Source organism: Camellia sinensis, chromosome 5 (genome assembly GCF_055761805.1).
Source record: "Camellia sinensis isolate YWXY chromosome 5, ASM5576180v1, whole genome shotgun sequence".
Taxonomy (NCBI): Eukaryota; Viridiplantae; Streptophyta; class Magnoliopsida; order Ericales; family Theaceae; genus Camellia; species Camellia sinensis.
In genome coordinates this window covers 126,766,225-126,786,330 of record NC_138965.1, presented here as the reverse complement: position 1 = coordinate 126,786,330, position 20,106 = coordinate 126,766,225, and the positions used below count along the sequence as shown (strand labels likewise).

At 30.5% G+C, this 20,106-nt stretch overlaps 1 protein-coding gene across 1 annotated transcript; it reads left to right on the top strand.

The window, feature by feature from the left end:
* The first annotated feature begins 1,964 nt into the window (after positions 1-1,964).
* LOC114294906 (putative recombination initiation defects 3) lies at positions 1,965-11,140 on the top strand. Its single transcript, XM_082869758.1, has 13 exons — positions 1,965-2,237; positions 2,355-2,529; positions 3,745-3,898; positions 4,099-4,233; positions 4,624-4,676; positions 4,778-4,972; positions 5,115-5,180; positions 5,288-5,334; positions 5,788-5,941; positions 6,125-6,206; positions 6,859-6,961; positions 8,966-9,051; positions 10,935-11,140. Exons 1-11 carry the CDS (start codon positions 2,173-2,175, stop codon positions 6,957-6,959), a joined length of 1,227 nt encoding a protein of 408 aa, XP_082725884.1. The 5' UTR covers positions 1,965-2,172; the 3' UTR covers positions 6,960-6,961; positions 8,966-9,051; positions 10,935-11,140.
* Positions 11,141-20,106: the final 8,966 nt, after the last annotated feature.

Sequence of the window (20,106 nt, the reverse complement as noted above, 5' to 3'; positions counted from 1 at the left end):
AATAAGAAAATGTTGGAGAGGAAGACACACAATTAATAAGAAAATCTGCTAAAAATAATTTTATGGTTTGCAAGAAAAAGAGATTTTAAACCACCCACTTGCCCACTTTCTTTGCATGATAAAAAGAGGAAAGAGGCATTCATTGTGGGCATTCCAAAGAAAAAAAAAACGGAGGCCACTCAAGCTTAATTAAAAGAAGAAAAGAAAAAGTAAGAGAAGAGTACAGGGAAAAAAGAAAAGAAAAGGAAAAAGAAATAGAGGGGTGAAGAAAAAATAAAGAATAGTGAGTAAAAAAAAAAAAATTTGAAGAATGCAGATTGATGAAGGGATTTAGTTAATAAAGACAGAAAAAAAAATACAAAACAGTTTCAAGTATTATTTCTGTCTCTTTTTTTTTTTTTTTTTTTTTTGTCTTTGAGAATTTCTATTCTATTTTGTGAAATCTGTCTAGAGTGTTTATTTTACATGGATAAATCCGAATGGGTGCATTCATAATTTTTCTGAATCCAAATGTTGAGTTGTTTATCTTTTGCTTGAGTGTTAACTTCCATTAGTTTGCAACTCTTCCATATCAAAATAAAGTAAAAATTGTGGAATTATAATACGAAAACGATATAAATGATAGAGTATAAATCTAGAGATTAAAACAATATAAGAGATATTTTTAGAGTATTGTTTTGCAAGCAATAGAGGAGTATAGAGTGTGTAACAAACAATGTGACAATAATGGAAAAACTAGGGTTTACTTTTTTAAACTCAAAATGTGTATATTGAGATTTTATTGTTCTTAAAAGATATGTGCAGATAATTTTTTTATATAATATTACAGATGTTACTGAATGTCTATTATGATTATTTTTATTTAGGATATAATTGTCATTAAATTAATATTTCATTAAGTGTGTGCCCTGAGCTAACTAGGTATGTGAAAATAGAATTTTTTCAAATTATGTTACTTTTTCACTTTAGTCCAAAACACAAGAAGGTAAAATTTACCTTTTTTGAACTTTAAGAGGGTAATGTGTTTTTGAATTAAATTACAAGATGATAAAATGTAATTAATTTACAATAATACTTTGTAGCTCGAGAAATGCGGCTCGATAGTGGCTAGAATGGCTTTTTTTTCTTTCTTTCTTTCTTTTTCTTTTTCTTGCTTCAGTTTTTTTGGGTGGATAATTTTCTTACTTCAGTTGCTTTCACATACAGAGGCGAGAGAGCGAAGGGAAGAGAGAAGAGAGGAGGGAGAGAAGGAAGAGAGGATGAAGAGAAGGTGGCGTCTCTCTCTCTCTACCGGTGGCGGCACCGATGGGTATCGCCTCTTTCAAACTCTACTTTTTTTTTTTTTTTTTTCTAGTTGATTTGGATCTGAAGATGAGGGGGGGGGGAAATGTTGTTGATGGTGATGATGTTGATGAAGATGCTGTTGATGATGTGTTGATGAAGATACTCTGTTTTCTCTACATTTTTTTTTTTTTAAGTTGATCTGGATTTGATTTGGATATGAAAATTAGTTGATCAAAAAAAAAAAAAATTTGTTGATGATGATGATGTTGTTGATGATGTGTTGATGAAGATACTCTGTTTTCTCTGCATTTCTTCTTCTTCTTCTTCTTCTTCATCATCAGAAAAATCTGCAGAAAAATGTTCTTCCTTTTCTTCTTCTTCATAAAAATCTGCAAAAAAAACGCAGAAAAAAAAAACATCAAAACGACGTCGTTTTAATGTCGGGCCATTCGAGTCACGCTAATTTCGAGTTACGAATCAGAATTGATTAATTTATTATTATTATTATTATTATTTTTTTTTTTTAGATGATATACATCAAAGTGACTTGTAAAATGAACCGTTGGGCCAAACAACTGGGCCACGATGTTGAGCCATCCAGTCGCTGAACTGAGCCCATCACAAAGCCCATTTCCCGCTTATTTTTCACACGAAGTTGGTACATGAATATGGTAACGAGAATCTCTGATCTCACTCCATCCACGCTTCGTCCTTTGCCGAGCTCGAACAGAGCTTAACACAAACACTTGGAATACAAAAACCGAGTCAGAATTTGAAGCTTCAAACGATTCAATCGACCAATTCGATCTCCATTGTCAATCTCTTCGTCGAAATCAGCCACGGTTCGCATCAAATCTTGAAGATCTCAACTACTGGTTGTTCGATTCAATGAAGTTGAAGATCAACAAAGCCTGCGATCTTAGCTCCATTTCAGTTCTTCCTCCTCACGCAAGGTTCAATTCCATCGCAAAAATCTTTTCAAAAACTACGTTTTAATGCACATATATGTGTGTATGTATATGTTTATGATATCAGTGTTGTAGTTAAATTTGTGTCGTTTGATTTGAAAGGAGATCGAGCAATGTACAGAGTGGTCCTGAGTCCTTGGTGTTTGGAAAAAACCAAGCGTCTCAGCTTCGTTCGCAGCCATCGCAACAGTCATTTTCGCAGGGAGTTTCGTCTCAACATGGAACGTTTTCTCAGCTCTCGCAGAATTCTCTCGACGAGTTCGTCACAAACGATCAGGTCTCTCTCTCTCTCTCTCTCTCTCTCTCTCTCTCTTTAAGCTAGTGATGATTTAGTAGTTAAGATCTCAATTCAAAGAGTCTTTAACCATGCTTGCTTGTGTAGTAAACAAACATCCGTTTCTGATGCTGTGGAGTAGATTTTGAACACTGATTGCAGAAGATATTTGATTTCGTTTTTGTTGTAATGATTTTTTTTTTTTTTTCTTTAAATGGCTATGTATGAGTTTTCTTCGATTTTTCTACTATTCTGAATTTGTTGTTTCCTGACTTACTGTTTCACTGTTATTAGAAGTCTGAAACTCTTCATTTTTTGCTTGGCTGAGATTACATAAATTTTTGGGATCAAATTTATAAATACTTAAAATACATGAAAGTAATGAGATTTTTCAAAGGTTTGGGGTGGCTAAAATACAAATTTATTTTATAATTACTAAAAATTGCATGAAAATCATGAAATTTTTTAAAATTTAGGACATCAAAAGTAAAATTATTTAGATTTTGGAAGGGTTGAAGTAATTGTATAAATTTTGAAGGGGTCAAAATGCAAAGTTCTTTTATAGATATTCAAATTGCTTGATAAAAGTGCAATTTTCCAAAAGTTTTTGGGGTGGCTGTGGCCCCTGCCAGCCAACCCTGTGTCCGCCACTGGCCATGCTATACTGCTAAGGACAACTAAAATTAACTCAAATTAGGAAAATTTGCAACTTCAAGTTAGAAAAACTTGGGAATAAAATTGGATTATACACAGCCTTACTTTCTGTTCACATTGTTTTGCTTTGAGTTATATAAAATCTTTGTGTTCTTTGTGATCTTCGAATGGTAGTTGCTGTCACATTTGTCACTTGCATGACATTTATGTGAACCTTTTTCTTATATGTTCTCTATTTCTCAAATATTTTGCGCTATTTCTTTTCTCTGCTTTCATTCTTGGAAGTTGTTTTGCATAACTTTGCATCTGTCATCATAGAGCATCTTCAAGAAAATGCATTATGTACTTCTAGTTCTGAAAAGAAGAAACTCACTCACCATTGAGTTTCACTGTTTTAATAGTTTTTGGTTCTTGTTCATGAAAGAGGTTGCCGAAAGAAAAGTCTTTGGTTGAGTGCCTGGTTTTCCAATGCTGAATAAGAAATGAAAAAGAAAATTGTATTTGCCATTTAATGGTCATGGTTTTCCTCTTTGAACATTTGTTTATCCTATGCTGCTTTTGTAGAGGATTGGTTCTCAAGAAAGAGAGAACTCAGCAAAGAAGATGTCTTGCTTGCCTGCTATCAGCTACACGCGAGAAGAGAGTCAAATGCCAATCTCAAGATCTTCCAACAATCTGATGCGCAAATGGAACTCTACTGCTGTTCCAGATCACAGAAGTAAGTTACAGCCAAATCAGTCTATTTTTTTATTCAAATCTATGAATTTCATTCTCACAAACAAGACCTGAAAGAAGCTCAGTATGTTTAATTTCACATTGAAAATTTTAAATTGTAAAGTATTTTACCTTTTTCTATGTCTTTACAAAACTAATGGGCCAATTAATCTTGTGTCATTGTACATGGGTGTGCCTTCACAGGTCAGGTAAGTGAAGAACTAGAACGCAGAATTGGAATTATGGAAACTTCATTGAACAGGTTTGGAATGATCTTGGATTCTGTTCAGAGCGATATCATGCAAGTAAACAAGGGAACGAAGGAAGTATTAATGGAGAGTAAGTATCTCAAATCTCGATTGCCAAAAATACATTGGTATATAGGAGTTAGAGTGGCAATTACTTGGTTCGCTAATTATTGTTTGATATACACTTATCTACAATCAGTTGTTAGTTGGCCGTGACCAGGTACATCAAATCTCTAAAAAACATTTGAGTCCTTGATTACTTTTGTGTTTTCAAAGTGGCTCCAAGTCTTTTTTATTCAAGTATTAAGAACTGAAATTTAGGCTTACTTTTTTATGATGAACAAATAAATATCCTTGGTTTGGCTTGCCAAGTGAATATTAATCAATTGTCTAAAACTCACATTTGACAAATTACTTCTTGATTCAACTCAAAAATTGTGCCCAATTAGCTGTTATCATCCTTTTTTCAATTTTGTTTCAGTGGAAGTCTTACAGCAGAAGTTGATTGCTAATGATAACTTGGCGCAGCTAATAGTAAGAGCACCATACCCTTCCCCATAACTTCTTTTGAACTTCCTTTTGTTTTAGATGTCGATGATGCAGATTTTCTAACACAATTGCGAAACAATATACAGAACAAGGGACAAGAAGATATCAAAACTAACCTAGTAGGGGGATTAAAATCTCTCTCTGATCAAGTCAGACAGGACATATACCAAGCAAGGCTACAGGAGATTTCTTCAGTGATATCAGCTTTACCAGAGCAGATTAACGAGTGTTTACAAAAATTGAAATCTGAGCTCTGCAAGTCTGTCACCCAAGAAATGCAGGCATGTAGCATATTAAATACATAGCCCTGGAACAATTGTGAACATGAAATCATGATTAGTATCCTTTCCCTTCGTTGAGATGAGGTAGAAAAGTGTTGAATTATGTTTTTCTCTGCTAAATATTGCAGCTTTCACCTTGCAGGCAATGGTTTGCAGCTTGAAGATTCCTAGCCAAAACCATCGAACTCCCACCGTTCTTCCAGCAAAGGTGGTTTTTTTTTTGTTTGTTTGTTGGAAGAACTACTTATCAGCCTGTTAAGAGACCTATCCTTTAAAAAATGTTCTTCATCTACCTTTCATTTTCAAATTTTGTAGGGCATAAGCTGTCAAGCTACTCCACAGCAAAAACCATCTCTCAAGAAGTATGTTCATAACACTTGTTTGTTATATTGTTCTGTTAGATTAAACAAATGAACTATTGTCAATTCTCACAACTCTCTACATGAGGTAATCTCCTCGCAAGTTCAAAGGCAATTTGCTATTTGCTAGATTACACTATTCTCTTTCATTTAGAGTAAATTTGAAACAATGTTTTACAAGTGGAATTTTATATAGCCTTTGAGTTAGTGATAGTATAACCTTCAAGCTGTTTGCCTTTGAGTTAATGATAGTATACCCTTCTAGTCATTTTCCTTTGAGTTAATGATAGGACACCCTTCAAACCATTTGCCTTTGCAAAGATCAAATGATGCCTAGCTTTCTTTTTAGTCCTTTAGAGTGAGTACCATCACTTTTCGAATTTATTTTTTAGTACTGGTTTAGTTATTGTTGCCTCAATCCTTTCAAGTAGCTAAAAATATTCTTCTTCATTCCAGCCCCGAAGTACATCCAAAGGTTTATGGGAAGGCAACTCTGCTTCCAAAGATAGAATTGGGAAGGTGGACCTCTGTCAAAACAGAACAAGCTTTTTTTAAATATGTGGGCCATAGTAAGGAGCATAAACAGAAGAGACCAACTCCCATTGAAGTGGTAAATCTCAATTCATTTTTCTTTCTTTTTGCTCTTACTTCCTTTCTTTCTATTTTTTTTTTTTTTTTTTTGACATTACAAAAACATGGACTTAGTTGATTTCTCATTTTGAAAACTCCATAGATACTTCAATCAGTATATATCTTGTTTTCCATGTTAAAACTGAGATTGTCGATGATGCAGGAGAGAGAATGGAGAATTCCTATTGAATCTGATGAGGAGATAGATGGCGGGTTTTCTTGTTTGCTTGAAGAAAAGGAAACAGGTAACCAATTATTAAAATATATATATATATGTATCGCAGTCTTAAATTATTATTTTTTTGTACCTGATATGTGTCAATGTGTCGTGTGCTCTCCTTGTTCTAGTATTCAATGATATGTGATCGGTGTGGATCAAGTGATTTAGATCTCAGTTTAATGTTTGAAAGTAATTTGTATAGTTAGATTATCGTTATAGCTTGTGTTTTAAATAGGTAGAGATCAGTCCAAACTCCAGTGTTGGGGGAGGACAGGAGATGAAACTGCATATTTAAATGTCTGCCTTTTTCCCTCCTTTTTTGTTTAGTTGGCAAGATTTACATGGGGTATTTGATTTATTTTAAAGAATAGATTTGGGGATTAGGTGAATCCTGCACCTAGTGACATACACGCTTTAGACACTCATGAACATTTCTGTAACATTTTTTTCCCTATTTTAGATCGTGGAAGTACAAGAAACAAAAGCATGTGCTATATTGAGAACTAGCAAAACTTTTTTAGATACGTAAAGAAAATGAAAGAAAAAATTATTCCAAGGGGTTGTTTCATTCTTTTCCTACTCTATTGCATGTGGAAATGTAATTTCTCGAAATGGATTCACCTTGTATTTGTTTACAATCACGGGTCTAAACCTGTATTTCTTTTTGGGAGAGATAGGTAACTATTCAATGGCGGATGCGAAGGAAGAGAGTGAAAGGATTCTGAGGAAAGCAAGGAGGAGAAAGAGAAAACACAGTAACATCATAATTTTGGATTGAAGGTATGTTGCCACTTTAATGCTTTAATAATCTATAAGTAATTCTTCTCCAAGTTTTCTTGTTGCCTAATGTTTGTGACAAAAGAAAACTTTTTGGGTGCTTTTGAATGTCCAATTAAAGTGAGATCTTTCAATTGTGTTTCAAATAGCAATCAACAGAAAAAGTCTATGTACACATGAGGAATCAGTCACGTCTATGCCTTCTGTGCAGATAGCATAGCTGCAATTAAAACTAGTAATTCAGGCAAAACAATTACTAAAGAATAACTATTAGATATAATTATCATTAAAAAAATTCACTTTTACATATTTATTTATGTATATGTTATGACGGGTTGATTATATCAAGATCCCTCAACTATTAGTAAATATTACTTTGACCTCCTCATCTATGAACCCCTATATATTGACCCCCTCAACTATGAAAATCATATAAATACACCCCTTTTGAAATTGGTCTGAAGAAGTGAAAGTGATATATGCTTATAGTTAAGAGGGTCAAAATACATAGGTTTTAAGGGATCAAAGTGATATTCGTTAATAGTTGAAGGGGTCTTGATATAATTAATCCCTATAAATTTTGAATGTATTGAAATCATTACCTTAAATTAAAATAACTTGTTATTCATTGTTGGAGTCATTTTCCAATAGCACTCAAAAGTTATATTTCCAGTAAAAAATTTGAGACTAGCAAATGAGAATATCTCAAGTGGGCCTCGTTATGCTAAGATGTACATTTTGAAACTTTTCAGTGTTTAATTTTGTGAATGTAGTCATTACTCGACAAAAGCATAAAATAAAATAAAGCTTGAGACTTATATATTTGTATAATATTCTCTTACAAATTGCTTGACAATAGATCTGGGAAGAAACTGACAGGGTTGGGCTCTTAAAAAATTATATGTATAAAAATAAAAATAATTCATGTTGGGCTCAGTCCAAGTCTCCACTTTACTACAACTTGTTGGTCAAGGGCCCAACAGAATACTTTTGTACATGTATTGGTAGAAAATACCAAGGAAAATTCGAAAAAGAAAATAAAAAGAAAAAGTAAATGATATGGAAAGAAAATAAAATGAAAAAACTAAGTTCTTAAGAAAATAAATAGTTTTTATTAAAAAAAAAAAATAGAGTACTTAATCGAGACATTCATTTCTAAAATTGTCAGGGACAATAGGCCCAAGCTTAAGTATTTTTTGGGCCGAAAGGATATTATTTGTCCAAAAGAACAACTATCTGTTTAAAGTTTAACTATTTGTCTATCCGTTGAAATGTCACCTATATGTACATGTATTACCTTTCTGTCCAACTATCTGTTCAAATATCCATCTATCTATATGCATGTCACTTATCTACTGTTCCATGTCATCAATTTGTTCACTTCATTGCCACCAGTCGTTGCGGGCAACTTTTTTTATCAATTTTCTAACAACTTTCAACGCGTGTTGTTCCTATCACCAAAAAAAGATTAAACCTTGGATTAAATAACCTATGGCCCCATAAGAATGAACTTTTCGCCAATAAACCACAAAAAGAAACCAAATTTTCTTGGTTTGGTTACTCATAAAAAAATGAATATGTATAAATTTTTTTTATTTCTCTTATTATCATTGACAATTCTAAAATTTAAACACAATATTAAAACAAACGGCACTTAATTTGGGAAGTGGCATACCACTTTAATATACTTTACTTTGTTCTATAAATGATTGTTATCTTAGAAACTAATCCAAAGAATGGTTTAAATATTTCGGGCCCTCTCTGCACTAGGGTTTTGAACTTTTAATACCATCCACCAGCAACAATTATCCTTCTTGGTTCCCAAGGCAATATCATATCATTAAAAATTTTAAATCTGATTTTTCAAAGTGTGTTCAATATCCAAATTCAGCTAGATAATATAATCATATGATCCCTGACCAATGATCACATTGGTTGAACTTTGCTTGTATTTAATAGTGCTGTTGTTTATTACCCTAAAACCACAACTATATCTTGTCTTATTAGGAAGGAGATCAAAGATCAAGACACCAAGGGAGGTCTGAATTTTCAATGATTAGCAAACTCATTTTTCTATTATGTATCTGCAACAGGTGAGCATCAAACAATTCCCTAGTTTTATTCCTTAAATCTTGATTTTATTACAAGATCAAACAAGAAATCTATTTGCCTTGCAACATGATTACATGTGATTGCAACCATGTAGGACAACCCACTTTTGCTATAACTACATTACAATTTTTTTTTCTGGTGTTTTCCATCTTTAGTGAATTTTTCATATTTTAGTCAAATATTTTTACTATTTAGATACATTTCAGAAGTAAGTTATTGGAAATATTTTAATTTTTTGGTGCATTTAGAATAAATACATCTAAAAAGTTTTAAAACATAAATTGACTAAAATATGAAGGAAAAAAAATCTCGACAAAAAAATATGAAAAAATAATTACTTAAAACAATTTTAGAGTTTGTTGAGTTTGAAAACCAAACAGAATCTTGTTGGCGGTTGTAGCATGATTTGTTCCAATCAAATTATTTTAATAGGTCATATTTTAAATTTCAAAATTTTATTATACGTTAAAAAAGTTTATAAATTTTATTAGTATTTCCATGTAGAATTAATTATATTTAAATGTAGAAGATATATGTATACATGACATTTATCACATGAATTCACTTGAAAATAAAAGGTGAAACAAGTGAGCATCAAGCAATGCCTAGCCTTGTTCCTTAATCTAATTTTCTTCTATATGATCAAACCAAGAAAACTTTGTCCTGGAATAATGATTACATGGGGTTGTTACCATCATTGAGAACCCATTTGATTTCTTGTACCTTCGAGTTTGCTGTATATCACTTAGATGAATTTTTCTAATTTTTTTACTGTTTAAGATCGTGTTTTGAATCTTAAATTTGTAAAGCAAAAAAGAAGAGCGAATGAAATAAATTTTTCTTCTTCTTTTTGTTTTCCTACATAAATCTATTTGTAAATTCAAAATTCAAAAACAGTACAAGTGAATCCTATACAAACAGTTTTTTCACCTTCTATTAAATTCACTCAACAGAAACTATATGTATATGTATATGTATATAGGACCAACCATACAGTAATGGTCCTCACTATTTTCTAGATGTTTTACCTTTGAGGATTGATATATTGACCAGATAATCGTCGTATTTTTTGGACTTACTGTGTGGATTATACAACAAACATTATGGGACAAATTATATTAGTAGTTCTTACATTTTGTCTCTTATATCATTTTGATTCCTACACTTTCAATTGACTCAATATTGGCTTTTAATTTTAGATTTTGTATCAATTTGGTTCAATTGATAATACTTAGAGTTTTGACAAAAATAATCATTGAGTTAGATGAAGTTAACTCATTAGTTGTGTAAATTTATAATTTTACCCTTAAAATGATGATGCATGCCACTTATTTGTGCATTTTTCATTAGAAAATGCCAACTATTGCTATTAATTGGACTAAACTAAGACAAAATTATAAATTCAAGGTCAAAATTGAGCTAATTTAAATTATAGGGACAAAAATAACACAAAAATTAAAATACAGAGACCAACGACCCAACATCATGTATATATATATACACGATTCACCATACTAATTAGAAAATAAATAGTCCCACTATTATTTTGTAAAGTGGTGGGTCTTACATACTCAAATAATATTCATTATCTAAACTTACTTTACACAGCTAATAAAACCAAATATCATTTTCATTTACCTTGTTATTTGTGATTGAAACATCAAAGGGTAGTAAATGTCAAGTATTAGCATACTTGTACAATCTCTCTTTAATTTGTGGGGTAAGCTTTGGCCCAAGTTTTCCAACTCATAATAATAATAATTCATTCAAGTATACATTAAAGTAGAGATTGCACAAACATAATCTTACATTACTTTAATGAGTATGATGTAAACTTACAATGCTTTTACTTTCTTTCTTATAGGCTGGTTGTGGGCTTTGGGAGTCTTTTCAAGGCATGGAGTGTCCAAAAGAGTGAGCATCCAATGCTTAAAGTGAGTTGTTCAAAGTGGGAAGGAATATTCAATGCCCCTTCCCTTAGAGATATTAGCCCACCCACCTTTAATTGTCAAGAAAAAGTTAAAGTTGCCACTTGCCACATATGAGTTACCAAAGTTGAGTTTGTTTTCATCCTCAAGTCCATATATATATTTGCAAGAATAAAATAAAGCAAATTAAAAAGAAAAAAGAAAAAAAAGAACACACGTTTTGATGAAAATACAAAATTTCCTTATTTCAAAAATTATACAAAAAGAAAAAAAATTCTAAGGTTTGATGTCAAATCACATTTAACCATATATCGTTAAACATTCGTTAAAATTAGGATAAAAGTAGTTTAACGATAGCACTCAATGTCAAAATTTAGAAAATGTCACTAAAAATGCTAATGTAGCTTTGGATAAAAAATTCTATTGGCCTAGAAAAATTGACCTAGATTTTTATGCATAATGTATTTGTGTGGTATAAATTGAATTAGTGTACTGTAGGGTTCAAATATGGAATGAATATGAATCATAAATTTGTATTCTTGAATAAAATTTGGAGTGAGATTTTTGAGTTTATAGTATTTCTTAGCTTTGGATGGATGGATGGATGCTAAGGTTCAACTATATTTTGATTTCTAACCTTTTTGTCTGTATTTTCAAGGCTATTTTAGTCTTTTAACTACATATGATAACATTTTTTGAACTTAAATATTGAAAATTGATTATATAAAAATCAGCTCATGGAATTTTTATTTATTTATTTTTGTAAATTTTGAAATTATAGAAGTTATTTATTTATTTATTTGGGTATTTCATCAAATCTAGAAGGGTATTTTTGTATTGTACTCAATAAAATAATAATTAAAACTATGAATAGAAAATAATAAATAAAATAGGATTTTTTTTTTTTTTTTGAACTCCATATAGAATAGGATTTAAAACATTAAATTTATTCTAAACCATCTCCTAGAAAACATCACATCCTAAAATAATAATTTAAACCTATACATATATATATATATATATATTATAGGATTACTTTATATTGCCAGATAGATTCGAATTTCCACCACAATATGATATATCTCTTCCATTAGTATTTAAATATAACATACTATATATGTATATTTTTTATTGTTATTTTTGTGAGGATTCAAATATATGCATATATCTAACATACTCACAAGAAGTGGGGAAGGGGAGCCGCTAAAAAGTTGCATCGAGTGACTGATTTTACGTAGAGAAACTAGGCTTCGTTTGAAAAGTTAAAACTCAGGTTTTTTTTGGTTATTTTAATTATAAAAAATATAATAAATTTTTTAATTTAATAAGATAAAATATCACATCCAACCTATAATTATTACATTATTTCTTTAAAAAAAATTCAAAAAAATCAAAAATCCTTCTCAAATTAGGCTTTTTAACCTTAGGCTAAAATAACTAAAAAAATTAAAAAGTCAACCCACTTCACAAACGAACCCTAAATGAGCCATGCCAATTCTCTCCTCTAGTGAGGATAAAATTGCCCATCTCTTGTATGTGATATAGTAATTAGAGTTACAAACGAACCAAGTCGAGTTGAGTTTTAGTATGTTTAGATTTATTTATTAAAAAGTTAGCTTAGGCTTAACTTGAGCTCAAACTTGTTTACGAATTTTAATGAACCAAAAAAATTACAAATTCATACTTGCGTATGAACTAGCTTTTAACTTTTAACTCATTTTGGATCATATCACCTCTCACATTTTTTATCCACAAAAAGATAAAAAATCAACTTTTAACCAACTCTCAAAACACCCATATATATATAATACATATAAGCATACTAAAAAAAATTAATATCTTACCAAAATAATAATATTTACTGGTAAATGTGTTATCTATAGTTAGTTATTATTTACATATAAATAAATTTAGCTATTATTTAAATATATAAATAACATATTTTTCTTATTTTTTATACATATTTTTATATTTTTTATACGTTTAGTGTCACGTTACGTTATGTTTATGTAGGTGTCATGTTACGTTACATTTATGTAAGTGTCACGTCACGTTACGTTTATATAAAATCTTATAGAATACATTCATATCTAAATAAAATTTAAGACTTTATAAAAAATTATACAAAACTTAACGTACCATAAATGCCTTAAAAAAAAACTTATAAATAAGTATCCTTAATTTTTTAGTTTTTAAAGGATGATAACTCTTTTGGTCAGAGCCGTGACGTTTACGAGACAGTTACATGATGCTAACTACCATGCTCTGCAGACCTTCACGATGTATAGCTTTTATATTCCAAATTCAATAGTTTAAAGTATTGAAGTGTACTCACCTAATATTTATTTATTTATTATTTTCTGATAATCTCTGCCAACTTTGTGCCGAACTTGGGTTGTATCCTCAAAAAAGTTGAAGGAAAAAAAAGGATTGTTGGTGAATTTATGTTGCACCAAACAGACCATTATTGGTATGAAGTTTGATTTTCTAACTAAAGAGTTTAACCAACCAAGGAAATTATCAAAGTTGGTTAAAATTCTCTTTTAAAAAACAAATATTTTTTTAGATGCTTAAGTTGATTAAAACTTTGGATAAATTACACTTTATATCCTGCACTTTATATCAAATTTTATTTTGGTCTCTCATTTTTTAATTGTAAATTTGTAATAGTCAATCTTAATACTTTTAGTCAAGTTGTAATGTGACATATCTATTTGTTTAGTGTTAAATTGCTCAATATAAAATTTTCACACGAACCTTACATGAAATAGAGGGCAAAAATATAATTCTCTCTTCTTTTTTTTTGTAATTTCTTTTATATTTTTTTCACAATATTCCCTCTCTACTTTATTTTCTAATCTCGCCGTGGAACGGGTGATCTACGGTGGTGGTGAGTTAGAAATACATTAGAGAGAGAAAAATATAGAATTAGAAAAAAAAAATTAATTTTTTGCACTTAAAAATGCCTCTGACAATTTATGCTAGACAATTTAACATCAAACCAATAGAAATGTCACACTGCAACTTAACTGGAAGTACAAGTAGTTATGTGTTGCGAATTTGTAATTGAAATATGAAATACCAAAGTATAATTTGATTTCAAATGCTAGGGTATAAAGTGTAATTTATCCTAAAACTAGTTTTAGCATTCAATCATGAGATTTATTTAGTACAGTTTATTGAAATTAAAAGTTAATAATAAGAAACCAGATGTCAAAAGCACTCCTCTTTAAGCTTCTAGATAATCAACTTATTTAAGTAATTTCCACCTATTAATCTATAAACAAAAGTTGTAAACAATTTAACATAAACCCTCAAAATAAAATAAATTATAAACAATTCATATAAACTGCACCAAATAATACCAATATATTAATATTAGCTTTGGAGACAAGGGTAGGTGTGAAGAAGGTGGTTAATGGGATGGCACACATTGCCCACCCTTAGCTATGCAGATATAAATTTTGGTGGGGACTATGATTGAATTAGGCATGAATTTGAGTGTTTTATAGTGGTCCTCTATCAATATCTTCCATGGCAAGAAAGGAAAAGCTTACTCCAGTATAGCATGCCTTAGAAAATAAAAAATGAAAAGTTGAAGCACTCCAATTTCGACTTTCCGTTAGGCTGCAAACAAATTGATGAGTTGTTTGTGAATAATTTGAGTTGAATTCATTTACAACTCATTTGATCATTTTTTTTACTATGTATGTCATGTCAAATTTAAGTTTAAATAAGCTCATCTCGATCATCATATATATAATGTAAAATCTAACTAACTAACCAACCAACTAACCAAATCAAACCTTAAGTCCCATCAAATAAGAATATATATTGATGAGTACAATATCCCACATCGCCTAGGAGGGACTCCCACTTCCACCATATAAGCGTACTGGTCCTTTCCACCTTGCATGAGACATTTTCTCCTGAGGAGAAACAAAATCGTAAAGGGAGGACGACAAGATCCGTCACTTAACCCCCAAAACAGACAATATCTGCAGGGGTCCACTCATGTACTTGTCCGCTTTGGGGTTGAGAGACAGATCTTGTCGTTCCTCCCTCATGGTGATGTGGGACATTGTTGTTGAGGGGCGGATCTTGTTGTTCCCCCAGACAATATCTGCAGGGGTCCTCTCATGTACTTGTCCGCTTTGGGGTTGAGAGACAGATCTTGTCGTTCCTCCCTCATGGCGATGTGGGACATTGTTGTTGAGGGGCGGATCTTGTCGTTCCCCCTCCCCCTCTCACAGTTTTGTTTCTCCTTGAGGAAAAATGCCTCATCCAAGGTGGAGGGGGCCAGCACGCTTATAAGGTGGAAGTGAGAGTCTCTCTCGGGCGATGTGGGACATTATATCCTCATCATATATAATGTAAAATATAAGGGAGATTGATCAATAAGTCTCATATTTTGGACTTATAATCCATATAGTCCCATATTTTTTCTTGTGATCCATTTAGTCATTTTAGATGTGTAATGACTCATGACTCATTTGCCCATTATATTTGAGTGTCACATTTAGAGAAAGTATACTAAATAGTTTTTTAGTATCAAATCATATCTGTCACGTTAGAGTGTCACATTTGGAAAAATTACACTAAAGAGTTTTTATTTTTTTTCGAGTGCTACATCATACCCGCCACATTGGAGTATCACATGTCACGTTTAGGAAAAGCACATTAAGGAGTTTTTAATTTTTTTTAGAGTGTCACATCATACCCGCCACGTTGTCACGTTTGAGAAAAGTACACTAAAGAGTTTTTATTTTTTTTGAAGTGTCACATCATATCTGTCATGTTGTCGCATTAGGAAAAAAGTACACTAAAGAATTTTTATTTTTTTTGAAGTGTCACATCATATCTGTCACGTTGTCACATTAGGAAAAAGTACAATTAAAGAGTTTTTATTTTTTTTTTAAGTGTCACATATCTGTCACGTTGTCACATTAGGGAAAAGTGCAGTGAAGAGTTTTTATTTTTTTTAAAGTAAAAGTTTTTGAATGTCACATCATACCCGCCATGTTATAATATTTAAAAAAAAGTACACTAAGGTTTTTTTAATTTTTTTTGAGTGTCACATTAATACCTGTCACATTGGAGTATCACATCATACTTGTCACATTAATAAAAGAGGTATGTGCTGTCCACCAAAATACTACCAAAATCAAAAATAGGACCATACAGAAAGAAACTATCCACTAATAGGACTTAACAGATTAATAGAAAAAACTTGGGACTAATTGGAATACTTGTTTGTGAGATGAAATTTATTGGTAAATATCTCAAAATATAATAATAATAATAATAATAATAACAATAATAATAATGTATACAATGATATGATTTGTGCTTCTAATTTGAGCTATATATGATGCAACTCCACATGATTAATAAGTGAGTTGAATTCGAACACTTTACCAGTTGGCTTGATTGGAGTCATTTATCATCTTGATCCTATTTTATCTATATGCAGCATAGATTAGAAAGCTTAATTCATTTATCATCTTGATCCCATATTAGTAGTGATTTTCAATTCAAAATCCGATGGGTTCAGCTAGCAATGAGATAGCCCATCATAACACTATCTAATTTAAGTCGAACACATTCAATTTTGAATTATAAACTATTTATTATTATTGTTTATTTATTTATTTTGGTGAGGGATTGTGATGTCTTACTCTGATTTAGAGAAAGTAAGCCATCTCTTTTTTTGTCACTGTCTGATTAATGAGTGATTATGAATGGTCCCCATTTTAATTCATACTTAATTTTATTAGCTTTAATAAGACAAAAGAACAATTTTAGATTGTTCCTATAGATTCCGTAACCTTGATCTATATGCTTTACCAGCTTATTGTACTCTTTACTATTTTTTGTTTTTATGATATATATATATATATATATATTGATGGGTTACTAATCCTATTAGCACAAGTTCACAAGAAAAAAGAAAAAAAGAAAATAAATGAGTATTTTAGGAAGTTGGTAAAAAGCCGATTTTTTAATTTTTTTAGTCTATTTTGTCTTTTTATGAATAAAAAATGTGAGAGGTGATGTGACCCAAAATAAGTTAAAAGCTAAAAATTGACTTTTTATTTTCTTCCCAAAGGACCCCAAAATAAATGGTAAATTATACTGAACTCTCTTGAGATTCAAAAAAATGCAGTAAACTTCATAAATTTTGCATAACTACACTAAACTTCCTTAGAGTTTTAATTCATATAATACTTTATTACATTTTTACAATAAATTCATTCGTTACATGAATGAAAAAGTGATATTGTCATCTCTTTTACATTGAAAAGTGTATTTTACCTAATGAGACTTATATTAAAATTTTGAGACTTATTGTATTTTCTGCTAACCTCAAGGGAGGTCAATGTAATTTATCATAAAATAAAAGTTCAATCACTAATTGCCACCTCGGTTCACTAGAATAAAGTAAATAAAATAGTCATTCCCGCACAATGATGAATGACGATTTCATTTGTAAGATATATATATACATATATTTTATCAACCAAATATGAAAATACATATTTTGGTAAAATAATTATTTCATTCTAAGTAAACCCAAGACTACCTTAAATGCATCTCCAATTGTTCACTTTTTCTTTTTTTTTTCCCATCAAATTTGTTCTAGAATTTAGACAAAAACTTGATTTGATATAGCCACATTCCAATAATGACAATCAATTTTTTCATCTAATCTTTTTAAAAATACTAAACCTATCTCAAAAACCTCTTTTAATCAATTCTACGAAAATAAAAATAAAAAAGTCATCTCCAATCTTTCATATTTTAATAATTTCATCAAATTAAAGTGGAAAAAAAAAAGATTGGTAAAAATTTAATGAAAGATGTAATTCAAATCTGATTTGACGAAAAATTTGATAAAAACTTGATTTGGTTGAAGTTTGATTAAAAAAAAAAAATTGAACCTCATTTTTACCACATTTTTCATCAATTTTAAATTTGATGGAGAATTTAGTGAAAGATTTGAGATACTTTTAAAAAAATATTCTCTTATTTTTCTTTTATCTCTTTAACCTAACAATTTTTTCCTTCTATTTTGCTTTCCTGAATTTCTAAACCTAAGATCATACATACATGTATATATATGGGAATGACTTCTGTACGGTCCTTAATCGAACTGGACCGTACTGTTGGGCCCGTGGAGGCCCACCACGGGTCTCATTTTGATAATCTGAATCGTTGAATATATAGAACTCATCGAGTACTATATGCCTGTAAAAAATCATGTTGATCGGATATCGATAGCTATGTGATCAAAACAGATTTTTGTCAACTGTTAATTTATTCACCGTCCATTTTTTTTATACAAAACTGATTTAATCACATAGCTATCGATATCTGATTAACGTGATTTTTTATAAACATATAGTACTCGACGAGTTCTACACATTGCACGGTTCAGATTATCAAAAAGAGATCCGTGGTGGGTCCTCACAAGCCCAACAGCATAGTCCAGTCCGATTAAAGACCAGATAGAAGCCCTGCCCTATATATATATTTATGATATGTAGTGTATGACTATGTGCAAAGAAAGATAAATGCAACATTAGAAAGTAGTGACCAGTAAATATGGTATTACTTACGCCAAGACTCAATAATCATTGGTCACAAGTGTAATCCCAACAAGAACATCACTTGATGGTTAGTCATTTTTCCTCTTTCATTGTCTTCTAAATATACATTTTGCCCCCATGAAAGAGAGGCAACCAATTTGAATTCAAAATGGATTATCATTGCCATCATTGCAATGATAACTTCTCAAAGATTAACTTTGGTAGTAAAAAAAGATAACTAGACACTATTTCAAAAGCAATTTAACAAGTTAAGATGTAATTGGTAATTCTTAACCCATAATTTTATCTATTGGAAAGTGTTTCACAAATTGGTTAGACAGGCCATGTTTGTTTGGTGAATTAAGTTGGGTGGGATTATAAGTACGGTATGATTGAGTGATAATATTATTAATACAGTGGTATTAAGTTAGATATATACACTACAAAAAATTAAGATTTTAGAAACCAAAATTTAGGGACACAATTATTTTTTTGGTACCAAATATTTTTATTGCGAAAAATGTTGTTATTATATTTTTAGCAACGAAAAGTAGGCATTAGTGATGAATTATTATTCTTTTGGAACCAAATTTGTCTAAAAAAATAAATCATTTTAAGACCAAATTATTTTGTCCCTAAAAGCCTATTTATTAGTGACATTTTCAAAATTTTGTCGCTAAAAGCTTTATTTTTTATTTTTCGAAACGATATTTTACCGACTATCCTTGGGACGATGGAAATCGATCTCTAAATGTCTTTTGCAATAAAATTCTTACTTTTAGAGAGCAAAACATTTAATCTCTAAAACTCTTATATATTGTAGCGATAAGATAAAGAGTATTTGTTTAAATATCATCGAATTAGTAATACTATGACAAAAATTCTGGTTTATTTTATCATTTTTGGATTGATTTCACAATCTCATGGAATTTATTTTTCAATCCCAACTCCTTTGGTAATAATGTTACTTTTCAGAATTATTTTGTATTGTCAATCTGTCTGTTAATTTGCCAACCAAATATCTCATAAGTGGAGCCTACTTCACTATTTATGCCAATTCCACCTTTCAGTTGGAAAACAAATACGGCCATAGGGTGCAAAATGCCACTTTTACTTTCACAAGATAAAGTGCAATTTTAGTTAAATTATATTGTGCAAAGAGCCATAAATTGTATTTTTTTATTCCCAAATGACAATGTTAATAGCTCAACCCCTTATTTGGTGTTGCCACAGCTTAGTTGTGTTTCTTTTTTTAGATAGACAAATATTGTTAAGAAGTGATAGACGTTGTGCTTCTAAGTTGTGTCTATAGACAAACTCAAACTTTTTATATAGAGTAAACATTGAGCGAAACAGTGACATCGATCACAAATATTATAAATGAGATTATATGAATATTTTCTTTCTTTCACTAATCTAATCATATAATTCTCATTATTATAATATAAATTTGATAATATCGATATATGTATCATTGTTATACCTAATATAACAGAGTTGAAAGAAACGTTCTTAGCTA

Coding starts and splice junctions, on each gene's coding strand:
- LOC114294906 (XM_082869758.1), top strand. CDS start 2,173: ATGAAGTTGAAGATCAACAAAGCCTGCGATCTTAGCTCCATTTCAGTT. Junction 4,677..4,777: donor ATAACTTGGCGCAGCTAATA/GTAAGAGCACCA, acceptor AACAATATACAG/AACAAGGGACAAGAAGATAT. Junction 5,335..5,787: donor CAAAAACCATCTCTCAAGAA/GTATGTTCATAA, acceptor TCTTCATTCCAG/CCCCGAAGTACATCCAAAGG.